The sequence below is a fragment of the Diabrotica virgifera genome, chromosome 3 (genome assembly GCF_917563875.1).
Source record: "Diabrotica virgifera virgifera chromosome 3, PGI_DIABVI_V3a".
NCBI lineage: Eukaryota > Metazoa > Arthropoda > Insecta > Coleoptera > Chrysomelidae > Diabrotica > Diabrotica virgifera.
Genome location: NC_065445.1, coordinates 198,210,349 through 198,229,231, shown reverse-complemented (window position 1 = coordinate 198,229,231; position 18,883 = coordinate 198,210,349). Strand labels below are relative to the sequence as shown.

General features: G+C 31.7%; 1 protein-coding gene across 2 annotated transcripts in view; it reads left to right on the top strand.

Moving 5' to 3' along the window:
* The first annotated feature begins 6,429 nt into the window (after window positions 1–6,429).
* LOC126882280 (ubiquitin-conjugating enzyme E2 G1) overlaps window positions 6,430–18,883 on the top strand; it is a 53,518-nt gene continuing 41,064 nt past the window's right edge. The window contains exon 1 of one of the 2 annotated variants that reach the window (XM_050647130.1): window positions 6,430–6,622. In XM_050647130.1, the coding sequence (XP_050503087.1) occupies window positions 6,577–6,622 (46 nt within the window). In that variant the 5' untranslated portion in view covers window positions 6,430–6,576. The other variant, XM_050647131.1, reaches the window with a different exon arrangement.

The window sequence follows — 18,883 nt, the reverse complement described above, 5'->3', positions numbered from 1 at the left end:
TGCAGTATTTCTTCTCTTCTAAGGCCTTGTTTATGGAATTGAAGATTCGGTGAATTTACTCAGTGGTAGCATGTTGTTGTGTAAATCCAAACTGGTAGTTGGGTATTAGCTGCTGTTCCACGAGGATTGGCTGTAATCTATCAGTAGTTTTCAAAAATCTTTGACATCACCGAAAATAGACTGACATTACTGAAAGTATAATAATTATTATCTAACATTGATTTTTCATTTTCATCTAAGTTACCTTCAATTATGAATATATGTACGAATATATGTACAGCAGAAATAGTAGCAATTAATAAGGGTATAACTGAGTGCTTAAATAAGGGCATTACTGATTGTATTGTCTTTAGTGATTCTAAAAGCGCTATACAAAAATTAAGTCAAATAGGTATTAATTCAAAAAGTGATTACCTATATTGCACTAAAACAAAAATAGTACATTATATACCGCGGGACTGAAGTAGTACATTTAATCCTGAAGGTAAAGTTTATGGCCCGACCGCAGGGAGGGCCATAATTTACCTGAAGGATTAAATGTACTTCAGTCGCAAGGTATATACGATACTTTTCGTACTTCCGGTATGATTTTATTAATTATTTCAATAATTTCAATCAGTTTTTTCTCTCTTCAACTCATTTAATAAACTGTCTTTAAAATAAGTTACCATAGTAACATTGCGTTGTGACAGTTATAATTTAGAAACATTGTCATTACTAGTGTCATTGTAAAGAAACATTGTTATTGATAATTATTGGTATCATGAGTGAAGAAGGTGTATCTGATATTGATAAAAGAGCAGCCGAAGTAGGTGAAGAATTGTTACCACCGAAATCTAGAAAACTATACGAGCAGCAGTACGATGCTTTTAAAAAGTGGTGCCGCTTAAAAAATGTGAGACAACCTACTGAAAATGCGCTGTTAGTCTACTTCGATGATAAATCAAAAGCGGTTTGTGCCTCAACTCTCTGGGCAATTACCATTCTAATTAATTATATTTTTCAATAAAATATCCCTTAAATTCGTTTGTTTGTGATTTAATCGTTCCGGGAGTTTCGTCAATATTTAATCCCGGAGGGATTAAATGTGACACTTTAGTACCTGTCACAAGGGAGTGAAGTTGTCACTTTAGGCCCGGAAGTACGAAAAATTAATTATCGAGGCCAATTGTATCGGCAGAAACTATAAACTATGTTGGATTCCAGGTCACTCAGGAATAGAGGGCAATGAACACCCACATAACAATGATGTTCGTATCATGTTCTAAGCATATACTACCAACATTCGTCGGAGTATATTCTTTTTAGTATATGCGTAGTATAAGCATAGCATGTACCTTAAAAAACATTCTAAATTTCATGTTCGTTGCATATACTTTACAGTATATTCTCGTACCGAATATACTGAGTGCATTCATGTACGTAGTAACTCGGAATATTCGTAAAAGTTTATTCTTAGAATATACCTTTATCGAATATTCTTAGCACATACTTATAAGTACATTCTTAACACATACTTATAAGTAGATACTTATTAACGTTTATTATTAAAAATTCGTTTTCATAATTGAAATAACTTTACTATTTCGAGTTTATCATGAGTATTTTTACATCGCTGGAATTTGAATTTAGGAACATTCAATTCAATACGGGAGCCTGTGATACGGGCCATTCCAGAACCAAAGCATGCCAAAACCCACAACCAAAGGCTTTGGTGTTGCCAACCATCCAGTGAGCTTTTTCCGTCAACCTTAAAAATTCCCACTTTTATAAAAAAATTCCCTCCTGTTTACAAAATCTGAGAAGATATGTTTAATTATTTTCAAATATTTTGATTTTTTAAAATATTTTACAATTTGGACTGGAACAAAAATTCCCTTTTGAGTTAACTTTTCCCTTTATCACCTTTTATGTTGAAAATTCCCGCAAAAAGTGAAATTTCCCTCCGTTTGGCAACACTAACCACCGGTGCACCGATGTTGTTATTCCACTTCCACAATACATATCCCCCTAACCCCGTCTTGTCTTATTCTGACCATTTCTTGCCTGAATCTGAATGGATCAGGGTAGGAAACAACGGTAAAATATGAAATCGAAAATATGTATCTATGCAGTGTGGCAGTGTTAAGGATAAAGACGAATGATAATAAAGTACTAGGACTAAAGAATCATCAATCATGTATCTAGGATACATAATCTCTTTATTTTGTTTGCGGTGCTTCAAAATAGGTATAATCTATTTTGGTAACTCAATATTATTTAATAAATACATATAAGTAAGTACATATAAGTATATAAATTTTAGTTACTCATACATAGTTTAGTTTAGCTAAATATTATAATATAATAGTTTATATAGAAAACTAAAATTTATAAATATGTACTTACTTTTTAAGTAATATTGCAGAATGTAGGTACTAACTACATTCTCATTTGCCATTAAAATATGTAAATATAATAGGTATTTATTGGTAGAACCAGTAGAACCTAAGATGAGATTAGGTGATGCTGAAAACATACTTCTGAGCAATATAGCACTTGATAGCACTTTATTAGAATATCCTTAAAAATATATTCTTCTAATACAAAAGGTTTGTTCCAACACGACCGAGAACCGTCACGAATCGGTAACGCTCCTGCGCAGTTAACAAAATCCGTTCCAACAAAAATATGATCGTCATCGGATCGTCCTTCCCACTGTTCCAACAAGAATTGTGATCTTTTAGTGACGGTTTCGTTATGGTAATTTCAGTAATCGGGCAATAGGGTATTTCATCGATTGTCATTTGTTTCGAACTTCTGTCATGTGTCACATAATATTAATATATCTACGGCATACGTCTTTGGTTTTTATCATTAGATATACCAACAACAATATACATTGATAGATAAATCAGTTATCAGTCAGGTAACCGTTCCAACATCGGTTTCCAAATTACCGTCGTGGGACGATAACTGGGCGATACAATTACGAACATGCGCACAACAAACGGTACAAGTAGTTTCGTGACGGTTTCTGGACCGTCCAAAAGTTCATGTTGGAACAAACCTAAAGATGTGCAGTAGTACGTTCTAAGTATATAAATAGAAGGTTTATAGCACTTCCTTGGAATATTCTAAAAAGTACGTTCTTAGTATAAACTAAAAAGATGTGCAGTAGTAGGTTCTAAGTATATAAATAGAAGGTTTATAGAACGTCCTTGGAATGTTCTAAAAAGTATATTCTTAGTATATACTGAAAAAAAATGCGGTAGTATATTCTAAGTATATACATAGAACGTTTAAATACTGTAATGTAGTATATACTCAGTATGTGCTCTGCACATTTGCAATGGTAATTAGGCATTTTCTCAGTATATACTTTTTACTTTTTCTGAAAAGTATGTTCTATGAATCTACTAAGAACATGAAATTGTTATGTGGGCATGTGGATAATTTGGCAAACATTGGCAGGTGTCTTAAGATTCCCCAGGAGATTAAAATAAACTATAGGTACAGAACTTTGGCCAATTCTAAAAGATAATATAAAAAATGAACACAATCATTATTGGAAGTCAAAAGTACAAATTATTCAGAAATACAAGTAACATTTCCAGAAAAACCCTGGTTTCACAAATTCCCATACACAAGCTCACATCTATATAAATTAAAAGTAAAAGAACATCCTTACTGTGAATGCGGAAAAATTGAGGATCTAGATTAGATCATATTCTTCTGCAGTGTCCAATAAGAGTATCCAAGCAGTTTAATTTGAGAATCGAACTTACAAAATTAGGAGTACCAAAGAATTCCAATGTTCAAAATATATTGCAACATCTTACCCATGAATAACTAGAGGCAGTGCGGGTATTCATTTAAATATTAACAAAATGAATTTATGAATTTAAAATACTTCGACCCGCACTTACGTCCCCCCAATATTCCCCTGGTTACTTGGTAAATCAAGGCAACATTTTTTAGGTTTTCATTTCAGTATTTCAGTGTTGCAGCATTGCTTAGAGCAAGACGAGCTGCAATATAATCAAATGTACTGGCAGATGCACAAGTATGCAAGCCAAGAAAGAGAGTAAGAAGAAGAATAATTATTATTGTAGTAAACATCTTTTTCAATGTTTTTATCTTTTTATTAATGCCTGCTAATGTACTAATCAGAGGCGTGCTGGAACTTTTCAAACGGCCCGGTGATTTTATAGAAAAGCGGCCTTCCATTCTCATTTTACCTTTTATTATCAGGATGTTTTATTCGTTATTTATAAAATAAAAAAGTATATAAATTATTTTTAAATCAAACATAAAACTTTGAATTCAATGATTTTTTGTTTAATTTGCTGTATTTTTTTTAAGAATAAGCAATCTTACAAAATAATGAATAACATGTATGACAATATTGTATGCAGTAAGGCAGAAACCATTATTTCCTGAATAAATATAATATTATTTTGATGTAATTAAGATAAAAATAAAATAAACTTTTAATAATTTTTCAATTATGTAGGTATTAAGTTGAATTTTAGTAAATCAATTATGCAAGAGAGTACAAATACAAGTACCTACAGTGTAAATACTTTAATATAACAATATTTAAGATGTTAATACAACGCAATAATTTAAACAACGCAAATAATTACTTAACTCTCGATCAATAATTTCCGCATTAAAGTAGATTTTTGAGCAAATTCGTCGATTATTTCATTATTTTTAAGCTCATACAAAGCTCTTTTTCTATAGCCATTAGCATAAATGTTTTCAAGTGATCTTGTGTTAAAGTACTTCTTAACCGATTTTTTATGTATTTCAACGTTCAAAAGCTTTATTCGCAAGATACTGAAAGAGTTAATATATTAATATATTTATAAATGCTTATTTACTATTTAAATTTGGATAAGCACACTGATATAAGTTGTACTTATGCAAAACAGCGTAAAAGCAAGCTATACAATCTTTACACTTGTTAGTACCATACGGAGGTGAAGTTTTCACGGTATCAACAACATTGTCATTTATTTGTTACTTCATGTTCATTATCACTTAGATTAATAATATCATCCTTCATATTTTCTGCAGACTGAACATATCCATCATTAACTCGATCTTCTATAATTTCAGTATTTTGCAAAATCCTATTTTCTAACGCAATCCATTTATCAGCAAAATCCACGAGTTCTTCTCTAATTATTGCAGTCGCAGATATGGTAGGATAAACATTTCTTAATTTTTCAGTACATATTAAATGATTTTAATGCCGTTAAAGGTATAACATTTTTTATTGTAACAAATTTCTAGGATGTAGAGTGCTTATATCATCATAAACCGATTTGTCTTGATCAAATCGTTTTTGATACTTCCAATAATTCGGTCAAAAATGTGCAAGGCGTTTTTCCATTTATTATTCTGCACGTACATACATGTTTGAAGGAAATTGAAAAACCATAAATATACTTGTATGTATGAAAATAAATATTATCTGTAGCAATATATTTATGTATCTAGAGATTCATTTACTTAAGCTGTACCTATTTTACAATTAAAAATAATTTTAATTTTTTTGAAATGTTTTATTAATATTTTTAGCAAAATTAACATTCGATAGAAATTTAAAAAATATTTTTTTGTTACATCTAAAATTTTTTGTGAAAAAACCTATTTGACCGGCCTCAAGAGGCCGTGGCCTCTCGGTGATTGCACCGATTCATTTATATGACCAGCACGCCACTGGTACTAATCTCAATAAAGGCAAAGGTCGTCCTTGAGGGGGGTCGTTCTGAGCATTTTTTAAAGAAGAACTTAAACTTAACAAAGTAAACAAATCACAAAATGATATCAAGAATAAACTTAGTGCTATCCTACAGGGTTGTATCCTTACTTTCTAAATATAAATAAACTCAAGGATTTTTACTTTTTACAATATCCACTGATGAATACTTATTCCTAAACAAAAAGTGACCTTGCACTCCGTCTCCGTCTAATGTTAGGCAACTAGGCCTACACACTGTTTAAAGTTTATTATTTTAAGCAATTTAATTTAAATAAAATTTTGATAAATAATTTAAATCTTATTCGTTAAAAAAAGTATTGCTGGCTTTGGCTATAAAGTAAAAACATAATCAATTAGAATATTTTTGAAACGCTCTCTTTCATTAGGAAGCTACACCTAACACTGTTCTCGTGCCATTGGCAAATATGTCAGTTAGAAGTCAGCCAATAATTTTTGGTTCTTTTAATTCAAAATAAATTGTAGAAAAAGTAGAAACAAACAGATATCAGTAAATATAACATTTCATTTAATTTTTGCTTAAAATTTTGTAAAAAAAAAATAATATAAGTTTGTTTTTTGCCTTGTGGGAGTTAAGTACATAGTAAACAGAAATCTGAATTTGTATTGATGTGATAAAATGCCGTATAGATGGCAGCAGCAAAATGACAGTTAGTACAGTGTAGCAACAAACCTTTCCGGAAATAACATATGTTTGAGTCAGAGTCAATGCGGTCCCAAACTTTCAAGTCAAGAACAAGACCGGCCATTTTACAATACCTTGTTGTGGGATTATTCACCTTTCAAAATTAAAATTGTAATTAATGTCAGAACCACAGTCAGCTCTCCTATTAAGAAAACAGCTAGCAGGTCAGTGAAAGTGATGTTTTTTATTTGCCTTCAAGAAATCTCGCCAAGCTTCAAAAATAAACTCGGGTTTCTATAATGAAAATGTTCTTGCAGTACAACCTGGATTTTTTGTATCCCGTTTGGTGCGGCCTTTCCAAAAATAGTAGCAACATACTATTTCGGTTGTAGAAGGTTATGCTTTATGGGAATTTTAGAATATTTTTAGGGCTCTACCAAAATCAATAAGCGTGCGTATTATTCCTTATCATGCCCGTCAATTTGAAGGTAAATTATTTACGATAATCTGCTGTAAATATCCTGTTTAAAGGTATTTTTAGGCTTTAATATTCAACTTGAATTTCAGTTGAAAATAAAATATCACGTTAATTAGATTAGGCACCAAAATCCATACAATGAAAAGAAAAAAACATGATGTCAACATTTTCAGTTGCAAATTGCAAAACTTGAGTGAAAAGATATTGTTGAAATCGTGTCTATTTGCATATTCAGTTTAGTATTAGGAAACGAGCATATTTTTATTAGAAATTTCAAATTTACTTACGATATTAAAGAAAATTTCTTTGTTACATTCATGAGTAAATTCGTCAATGTCTAAGTATTCAGTGGGCGGACATTTAAAACAGTTATTTTGGACAAATAAAGCAAAAAACAGTTCTTTCTTTGTTGTTAATCAACATTTCTTTCGTATTTTTTGAAATCAGAACTATTTCATTATAGAATTTCCATCCTTTTACTTAAAAAGAATGAATGAAAAATAACTATTTTAAGATTTTACTTAACCTAAAAAATGTGGTTTTCTGGCAAAATTTTTACTGCTTGAAGCAAATTTTGACAATACAATTTTGGATTTACTTACATTTTTTTTAGAATGTTACTAAACTCTGGTATTGTTGCAAAATTCAAGTTGTATTCACGTAAACAAGCTAACTCAAGTTAATTTATTTTTATTACTGTTGAGTACCTATGTGACAAGATAAATGAGAAAAGGTACTGAGGATTTTAAAACATTTTGAATTGAATTAAAATGTCATCAAAATAAAAGAAATGCAGTTTGATGGAAGTTTTTATAATTTTTTTTGTTTTATGGTGAAAATGAGTGTTTAAAAATATTTTAGTTTGACATCATTTTTATGTTTTGAACACAATAATGATGAAGTTTGAGCTTGCTTTCTATCCTGTCCATTTATATAAAATAAATATAATTGACAATAATCTTTGTGCTATTTACAAATAAACAGCATATTTGAATCATATATTTTTCAAAGTTAATCAGATTAACAAAAATGACTATGGATGGATCTCGAGCTGTAGTAATAACAGAGGAAGGTAGCACAAAATACATTTCAATAGAAACATGAGTACGACAAACCAATAAGAAAACTGTTGGCCTTCGGTAAGGCCATAGGACTTATTAAAGTTTAAGGAGAAGAACAGGGTTTGGTACAAAGGTCTTATGACCAAGTGCTAGAGACTAATGAGTCTCGCCTGAGTTAAGAAGAAGAAGAGGAGTGCGACAAGTACGGAAGCAAGACTTGCTTCCGTACAGTCATGATGTGAACTTGTCAGATAGAGCTCATTGGTACCTCGGGCGAAAAACATTGGATATCTTAATCATCCATGTTATAATTCACATCTTTGTCATATGTTCCGATGACGGATCAATTGTAAAGGGTTTTTACCCTGTTATTTTTACTTTGGTGGCTTGCATGTAGATTCTAAGATTGCACTGATGATGATCGGTCAACCGATCGAAAACTAGTTCTGTCTTTGATGTAGCCCTGTATAGGGATTTTAACAAATATACCTTTTATAAAGGATTTTATGTTTTTGTAATGGTATACAGCCAACTACAGGAAATTTTCCTCGTGGGTTTTTTTAAGTGTTTTTAAATAAGAAAAATGTTTTTACAAGAAGAAACATTTATTTATAAATAACAAAAACTACATACATATTCTGTAAAAACATAAGAAAAAGTGAGGTGCTTACGGATGCGCTTAATTTTCGTCAGTGGTCTTCGCTTTTTTTGTCACACTTTGCTCATTTTTATCTGCAGCTCGTTTAAAAATACTGTCCAGAGTGGTTTGTTTCTTCCTCCCTTTCGTAAATCGCCCATGCCTTCTCACATACGATGCTTTGTGTTAAGGTTCTTGAAGCTGCTTCTCTGTCACCCACACCATCATTAGTTTCTCCATCTTTTTATGGAGAGAGGTCCGGAGCTTGGAAATTATTGTAACGCCCTTAGCTGGCATTATACCCTTTATCACCTCCTTCAAGTTAAAAGTAGGTAGTCAAAAAGAGGCATGAATTTTAATAAAAAACGGTGCTCGTATCTCAAATTACGCTCTCATCTCAAAGCAAAACATCGCTTGCTCGGCGTCTCGTATCTCAAAACACTCGTATATTAAGATGCTCGTATATCGAGGTAATACTGTACTCGGATCTGAGTTACAAGTAGAACTGCGAATGATTACATTGAATACGAGTGATTCTTTTACTTTTTCACTTTTCTTCACTTTATGTAGAAATATTCATTATATCTGCAATAGCTTTATAAGCATTATTTATTTTGTTGGTATTGCGATATCCCTCGAGTTTACATTCTACAAACATTCAAATGATCGGTAAAAATCAATAAACTGTCCCATCTGTTCTCCAGAAAATCTCAGTTCGGACATTTTCTATTTGTAAATTACACATGCTCTCATACCAACTCGTACTGCCACTCAGATTGAGTTCAACTTCGATCCATACTCGTATCTGAGTGACAACAGGGTCTGAGTAGGTGTTTACAATTTCGAGATGCACTCCAAGTAGGGTAATTCGGATCCGAGTACTCGTAAATGTAAAGCCGACTTTATGGGAAGAGACAAGGACAGATTAAAAAAAGCAGTAACAATCGTGGCAAAGGAAGCACGGAAAAGAGGTCTAGAAATTAACGAAGAAAAAGCAAAATATCTACTCTACTCTAGAAGAGAAGATAACAGGACTAGAGAAATCAAAATAGAAAACTACACTTTTGAAAGAATTCAACACTTTAAATATTTGAGAGTAGTAGTGAATGGCCAAAATAAGAGAAGTGAAGAGGTAATGGAGCAAATACTAGCAGGCAACAAAACATACTGGAGATATCATGGCTAATGAAGGACAAGAACTTATCCAGAAATACAAAACTGCAAATACCATCATCATCAACAGTGGCGTTACAGCTCTTTATGAGCCAAAGCCTTCTTCAGAACAATCCTCCATTTGGCCCTGTCTCTGGCAACTCTTCTCCATGCTCTAATTCCAATAGATTTTAAATCATTTTCTAAGTTGTCTTGGTACCTAAGTCTCGGTCTTCCTCTTGCTCGTTGTCCTATCGGCCCTCTTCGGTCAAAAACTTTTCTGACTATGGCATCTTCCTCTCGCCTGATTACATGACCTATCCATCTAAGGCGTGCTACCTTAATGAATTGTACAACGTCAGGTTCTCCAAAATTTCTATACAACTCAAAGTTGTAACGCCTGCGCCACAAACCTTGTTCTTTTATGCCACCATATATTCGTTTTAGAATTTTTCGCTTGAAACGTTTGAGCAGTTCTCAAAACTGAAAATATACGGAGTTGCAATCAGACCAGTAGTTACGTACGCAGCTGAGACAATGTGCCTCACGGAAAAACGATGAAGAAAACTTGAGAATATTCCAAAGGAAAATCCTTGGATGAATTATGGGCCCGATAAGAATGGACAATGGAGAAATGAGAAGAAGAATGAACCATGAACTAAGACACAATATGAACAGAGAAGATATATAGTCGATTCGCTAATCTGAGACAGCTGTCTACACTACAATCACAATAAAAATGCACTATATAGAAATAAACAAACCATGTCTTGATTTGTTGAATGTTCGAGGAGCACTCCCAAATCATGATTTTGGAGTGCTCCTCGTACTTGTTCATTTCTAATGCATTTTTATTGTGATCGTAATGTACACAGTTGTGTCTCAGATTAGCGAATCGACTATAGTTAGATTTATTAAAGTGCAGAGACTGATAGAGAGAAGGAAAAACAACTTACTGATGGAAACCAGAAACTGAAAGACCAAGGGAAAGACTCAGAGAGAGATGGGAGGACCAGGTCATGAGAGATATCAAAATTCTGGAAGTGAGAAACTGGAGGGAACTATGCACATATTGAAATTAGTGGAAGAAAATTGTAATGAAAGCCAAGTCATACAACAAACTTTGACAACACACAAGTAGAATGCGAAGTGATTCACCGCAATAAGCGAATCAGAGAGCTCATAAGTATGACAGCAAACAATCCATCCGAAATGAAAAGCCCTGATGATGATGATTTTTTAATTGTAGCAGATATACACATCAGTAGAACATCCTAAAAAAAAAGAAATTTAAATGTTTACAGCCCCTACAATGTTGTGAATCTTTTGGCACTGGTCAATAAATGTGTTAAGGTACTTATCCATACAAGGGTGATCCATGCTCTACGTGAAGCTGCTACACCTAGCGTAGTTCACCCTTGTATGGATACGTACCTTTAGACTTTATTTGAGATTTCATATTTCAGTCTAAAATTAATTTATAGAATAACTAAATTAGGGTTGTAGTCTTAAATGTTTTTCCTTTTGTTTATATACCTAGCTTACTGGGGTCGACCAGTATTTGTTAAAAAAAAACCTTCAGAACAACACCTGGGCAAGAAATGTGTGACCCTTGTCCTAATCCTAAAATTCTTATTAATTAATATTCCAAATAAAGAAAATTACGTTTTTAAAAAAATGTTTGTTATCATAACAAATTGGTCATGGTCAGTCAGTCATAATATTTTTTATTTTAATTCTGGCTGCAACGACTAAAGCAAAAAAAATACAATAGTATCTTAAGCTGCCGATAAGTCATACCCTCAGTGCAAAACTGTTGTAAGTCAAAATAAGTAAGTTTCGAGATAACAGCGATTTTGTTTATTTTCGTGCTACTATCGGTGTGCTAATATAGGTGTGATAGTTGTGATATTTGGCCGGTTGAGCATTTGAAAGTTACTAAAGTTTTACAAGGGATAGATATGCATGTTTACAAGCGAATGCCATGATTACTTACTTCATTTTCATAACATTTTTGACTTACTAACAGTTTTGCACTGAGGGTGTGAAGTGTTGGTTTGACTAGTTCTTAACCTTTCTGTGCTTGTGTCCAGTTTTAAACCATAATTGCTTGCATGTGTACTGTGAGTCCGCACCTACAAAACGCCTGTTCTTTTGTCCCATATTTCTTTACAGTTTAATCGGCTAGATTTGAGAACTCCTGCTAGATATAATAACCCAATCAAAGCCTTGATTTCTATTAGATCTGTGTTTTTGGCATCTCTTTCACCTTGATAGTGTTCGTGGTTTACTTGAATGGCAAGTTTTAAGGGGCAAACTTTATACTAATGCAAATCAACACAACTAGACATACTTAGTCATTTGACTGCATATTGGGGAGTTATGGTCAAATTTTTCAAAGTGCAGATTGAGAGTCCGTTCGGAAGCTCTGGAAGGTTAAATCTCAATTTTAGCTGATATTCTAAACTAATGTTGTTTACTAGGGAGATTTAAATTAATTTTATTTGTGACATTCCTGTGTGAAGTCTGTGTTGTTTTCCATTTTTTCTATATTTTCTTTTCTGAGCTGTTCAAATAAATAAAGACAACTTCTGAAATATATTAATGGTCCTAGTTTTCAATATGTTGCACAAAATAATTCAAAATTCCATTCTGCTAATAACTTGTTACATTTTTGTTGAATTATATGTGTAAACGGGAAATTTGCCTAGCCGGAGGCTTGCTATAAAATTAGGGTAACTTTGCCCTTTTAATTTTTCGTGTACAAAATTTAAACTTATGTATAAATTCTTACAATTTTTTTCCTTTATGTTGTATGTATATTTATTCATGATTTAAGGTATTAGTACACTTTATGTAGAAGACCAAAAATAAGCATTTTTTCAAGAATTTTTTTCTCAACCTTTTTCTTAACTCTTTTAAAGTGTACTAGTACCTTAATGCTAATACTAACTGAACGTTATTACTTGTTAAAATGGGCCTTTCAAAGGGAACTGCTATTTGTTACATCAACTCTACATAAAAGCACAGAACATAAGGATATTTTGCAAAATTATTTTGAAGTAAAAAGGTGCACAAGTAAACGAGGAGAAAACTAAGATGATGGCATCAACACCCAACAATAGAGCCAGAAACATCGGTCACCAATTCACTGTTGACAACTCTACCTTTGAAGTGGTGGACAATGGAACGGAGACATGGACCATCTCCAAGGCAGATGAAAACCTTCTGCTTATATTTGAACGACAGATACTGAGAGGAATATTCGGTGGCATCTTTGAAAATGGTATTTGGAGGAGGAGGTACAACTACGAGGTATACCACTGATACAAACATATAATTTTTGGTAAAGATGTAGTATCTCTTATAAGAATAGGAAGACTAAGATGGGCAGGACATCTAGCAAGATCACAGCACAGCATAACAACCCTCCTAGAAGAATCCTTATGTCACAACCTGTGGGAAGTAGAAATAGGGGTAGGTTAACACTTAGATGGAAGGATGGTGTAGTTGAGGATGGGAGAAAAATAGGCACAGCAAACTGGCAACGGTTGGCAATGGATAGGACTGACTGGCGTAATAGACTTGGGAAGGTCGAGGCTCTTTCATAGGGCTGTAGCACCATTGATGATGATGATGAAAAAGGTGCACTGGGAATATAAAAACATTAACAAGAAATTAATGTTATTGAGTACTACATGTTAATTATGTACCTATTTTGCACAAACTGAGAATTGTTTCTTGCCAGTATTGGAATATTTTTATACAAAATATATTTTCTTAGTAAAATAACAATTTTTTATGTTCAACATGTTATAAAAATAGGATGATCCCTAAAAGACGAATGTAAATAAAAAATGGTCAATATTAATTTTAGCACATACAATAATGTCCTGCTTTAAAGGCATATACCTAACTCTTTCTAATGTTATACACTTTCTGGGAAAATTTTTTTAAATTTACATTATTTAGACCAGCGCGGATCTGTTTTGAGGTGGATGTGAGAGGTGTCATTCGGATTTTTGCAAATAAAGTTAGGTGACAACTTCAATAATTATAATTGACCTATGCCCCTTCTCAAATATGCCCGAAACATTACTAATAAAAAAATTTAAATATTTAAAAATTTCGAAAAATATCGATTTTTTTCTACTTTTATTGCTTATAACTTTAAATCGATTCATTTTGGAACAAAGTCGTAGGGAAAGAAAATAAAGATAATCGAATTTTGTATAATATACGACTGGTTTAAAATGTCTTAAATTATTACACTTTCTGCAAAATAGCAATAAATAGAAAATAAGGGAGCAAAAAAGACTGCTTTTATTCAATGTTTTTCGACCACTTTGGTTACACTTAGAACCTTCATAATTCGCTTAAAAAATTCTTACAACATACTTAAACCGTCCACCAAATTGCATTAAAATCAACCTAATAGATTTTGCATAATAATTTTGCAATCTAAATTTTTTTAAAAAAGTTAAAATTTTTTAAAAACTTTCTGAACAAAAAGTAGACCATTTAGAAGTTTGCTAATTTTTTTTTACATATAAAGAGGTTCTCTACCTATCTAATACACTTTACAGAATTAAAATCGGATTATTAAAGCGGCCTCAGCACTGTTTTAAAGTTATAAACAATGTTTTGGCTTATAAACAAATACAGTGAGGACGTTTGAGTTGGAATAAATTCATTTTCTTGAGAATGGGCGACTCGAGATAAATCCCGATACAGACCGATTGTTATTTTTAAATTATAATTTTTTGGCATAAATATCATACTAGTGACGTCATCCATCTGGGTATGATGACGTAATCTAAATATTGGAATTATTTTAATTCAAAAATTTTTGTTTAACTCATACCCTGTATAAATAATTATGTTAATGTTTATATTAGTGAATACCTATAATACCACGGCACCTATTCTCATTTAAAAAAGTCATCGATTACGTCATCACGCCCAGATGGATGACGTCACTAGTATGATATATATACCAAAAAATTAGAATATAAAAATCAACCTGTTACGGGATTTATCTCCAGAGACGCCTGTTCTCGAGAAATGCCAACTCAAAAGTCCTCACTGTATTTGTTTATAAGCTAAAAAATTGTTTATAACCTTAAAACAGTGCTGAGGCCGCTTAAATAATCCGATTTTAATTCTGTAAAGTGTATTAGATATATAGTAATGAAACACAGACCTACTCACAATCATTTAATTATACTTTGACGACCGGTTTCGATCTCTACAATATACAGATCATCTTCAGGTCGGCGTTACAAGTAGTTAAATGATAGTAGTCATCATTTACATTCATTGACATACAAGTAGTCATCATTTAACTACTTGTAACGCCGACCTGAAGATGATCTGTATATTGTAGAGATCGAAACCGGTCGTCAAAGTATAATTAAATGATTGTGAGTAGGTCTGTGTTTCATTACTATATTTAATATGGACTCACATATGCAACCCATTCAATATTTGTATTAGATATCTATATAAGCTCTTTATATACAGTGAGCACGTAAAGGTTGGAATAAATTCATTTTCTCGAAAATGCACGATTTTGGAAAAAATCCCGAAACAGGTCAATTTTTATTTTTAAAGTACGACTTTTTGGCATATATATCATACTAGTGACGTCACCCATCTGGGCGTGATGACGTCATCGATGATTTTTTTAAATGAGAATAGGGGTCGTGTGATAGCTCATTTGAAAAGTAATTCAATTCTCTATTCAGTAATATAAACGTTTACATAATTATTTATACAGGGTGTCCAAAAAAAAATGTTTTTTTATTAAATTTATTGACATTAAAAGAAGAATGTATGTAATTTATTTACTTCAAAATACCTTTTACTGCCCTCAGAAAACAGAAAAAATGTTTATTTGAAAAATAATCATGGCTTTTCGCTTAAGAGGATCGGTACGTATTTCCGGCTGCAATGCTATTCAAATGGGGATTCATTTTTTTCGAATCCTGAGAAAACTAATAAGTATTTTTGAAAAATTTAAACGCAGAATAAAAGATTACGTTATTAGCGAGGGCCGAAAGTCCCTGAGAACTTCTATAATGTTTATTTTAATAAGTTACGGGGGTGAAAAACTAAGAGAAAATTTAGTGTGATTTTTAATTTTAAATATATCATTAAAAATAAACTTTTTATTTATTCTAAGGGACTTTCGGCCCTCGGTAATAATTTAGTCTTTCATTCTGCGTTTAAATTTTTCAAAAATATTTATTGGTTTTTTCAGGATTCGAAAAAAATGAACAAAATGCCGTGGCAATATCTTCCAAATTTATCTTTGTCTTACAACGCACTCAGCCGAATATATTATTGTCAGCATATATTGTCAGTCAGACACTGACAATCAGTGACAATTTTAAATATTTGACATTGCATCGGGAATATGTTGAGTTATTGATTAAATATTATTGATATATTGGGACCGTGCAAGTTCGGCAAAGCGACCTCTATTTCTACGCTCTGTACTTTTATTCGCACTTTTAATTATATTGGCCAATTATATTAGTCCTGGTTGCTGGATAATTGTCAAGACCATAGTCCAAAAAAATAATAAGAAGAAAAAATAAGATGCAGGTTATGTTTAGCAAACGTAAAAAATTGTATGTAGTAAATAAAATCAGTTATTAAAATGCAGTACTGCAAGCAAAATACAATTAATTAAATTTACCTTTATATAATAATTGCATATCATATCAATATTGTGGAGCAATATATAATTTTTCTGCGTCAATGACAGAAGGTATGAAATATACGTCAATTTGACAATTTCAATTGACAATATGAATTATTTAAGATAGTTGCAATATTTCTACGCGACTCGCGCACGGTCGTTTCTCGTTTCCCTTTTCAAGTACTTGCACACCGCGAATAGTGTATTTGATAAATAATTGATTTAAGACGTGAACTTAATAAAAAGGTATTTATTGTGTATTATTTGTGGAAGATCCAAGCAGAGAATACATCAGGATAATATATTCTGTGATCCAAGTATTTTGTTGTTAAAGATGTTTAAAATTGTAAGCGTTCCATAACAATATATTATTAAAAAATCATTTTAACACTTTTCCTCTTTTCTCGATTGAGTCTTTGTTGTACAAATAGATTATTACAATCACTGAATACATAGTTAGTGAAAAAATTATCACATTTATTAACTGAATTAATAATTTGCAATTATAAAAATAACACTTATTCAAGAACATTCAAAACCCATCTCTTTAAATTAATGATGACATTTTCAAGTAGAATGACATTCTAGTAATGTTTACATATCCATACCAGTGTGAATTTTACTACACGTAATTTGCCGTGTAAAGACAGAAAAAATAGGGATACACGTAAAATATTTGCGAATTATGAACCCATAGCCTTAAATTAAATGTTCAAACTGTCACGAGGCTGGTGGGTGGCTGCTTTAATATTGAATTTAAGGAAAAAACAATATTTATTTGCCAAATAAACATTTTTTCCTGTTTTCTGATAGCAGTAAAATGTATTTTGAATTAAATAAATTACACACATTCTTCTTTTTATGTAAATAAATTTAATTAAAAAAAGTTTTTTTTTGACACCCTGTATAAATAAATATGTTAATGTTTATATTACTGAATAGAGAATTGAATTACCTTTCAAATGAGCTATCACACGATCCCTATTTTCATTTAAAAAAATAATCGATGACGTCATCACGCCCAGATGGGTGACGTCACTAGTATAATATATATGTCAAAAAGTCGTAATTTAAAAATAAAAATCGACCTCTTTAAGGATTTTTTTCCAAAATCGTCCATTCTGGAGAAAATGAATTTATTCCAACCTTTACGTGCTCACTGTATAAAAGAATTAGCAAACTTCTTAATGGTCTACTTTTTCTTCATAAAGATTTAAAAAACTTAAACTTTTTAAAAAAAAATTAGATTGCAAAATTATTCTGCAAAATCTATCAGGTCGATTTTAATGAAAGGACATCGCACACATCTTATGGAAAATATAATGTCACTCAAATTCAATAAAACTTATACGAATAGATTCGTTTTAAAGTAACGGTCAAATCTTATCATTGCGCCAACTCTTAATTACGTATAATTACGGCGCAAATTGCAATTAAAGTTTATCGAAATCACATTTTTTGAGTCAGTAAAAGTGTCAGTTACCATCACTATTGCTCTGGGTGCTATTCAAAAGAGCTTTAAAAAAATAATCGATGACGTTATCACGCCCAGATGATTGACGTCACTAGTATAATATATATGTCAAAAAGTCGTAATTTAAAAATAAAAATCGACCTCTTTAAGGATTTTTTTCCAAAATCGTCCATTCTCGAGAAAATGAATTTATTCCAACCTTTACGTGCTCACTGTATAAAAAAATTAGCAAACTTCTTAATGGTCTACTTTTTCTTCATAAAGATTTAAAAAACTTCAACTTTTAAAAAAAAAATTAGATTGCAAAATTATTCTGCAAAATCTATCAGGTCGATTTTAATGAAAGGACATCGCACACATCTTATGGAAAATATAATGTCACTCAAATTCAATAAAACTTATACGAATAGATTCGTTTTAAAGTAACGGTCAAATCTTATCATTGCGCCAACTCTTAATTACGTATAATTACGGCGCAAATTGCAATTAAAGTTTATCGAAATCACATTTTTTGAGTCAGTAAAAGTGTCAGTTACCATCACTATTGCTCTGGGTGCTATTCAAAAGAGCTTAAAACTAGTGAAACTAATCCGCTGATTTATGGAGTACCGACAATTTGGGTGTTTTAAAATATTTTTTCTCTCTCTAACTTATGCACGTACCCATTTGATTTCAGATTTATTTATATCAATTTCTGCTCTTATTGAAAATATAGAGTTGGCGCAATGATAAGATTTGACCGTTAATTTAAAACGAATCTATTCGTATAAATTTTATTGAATTTGAGTGACATTATATTTTCCATAAGATGTGTGCGATGTCCTTTGGTGAACAATTTAATTATTTTAAAATCCATAAGGAAAAATTTCCTGTAGCTGGCTGTATACCATTAATTACAAAAATTGAAGAAAAAGATCTTCTGTGTAAAAGGTATATTTATTTAAACCCCAATAAAGGGCTACATTAAAAACAACGTT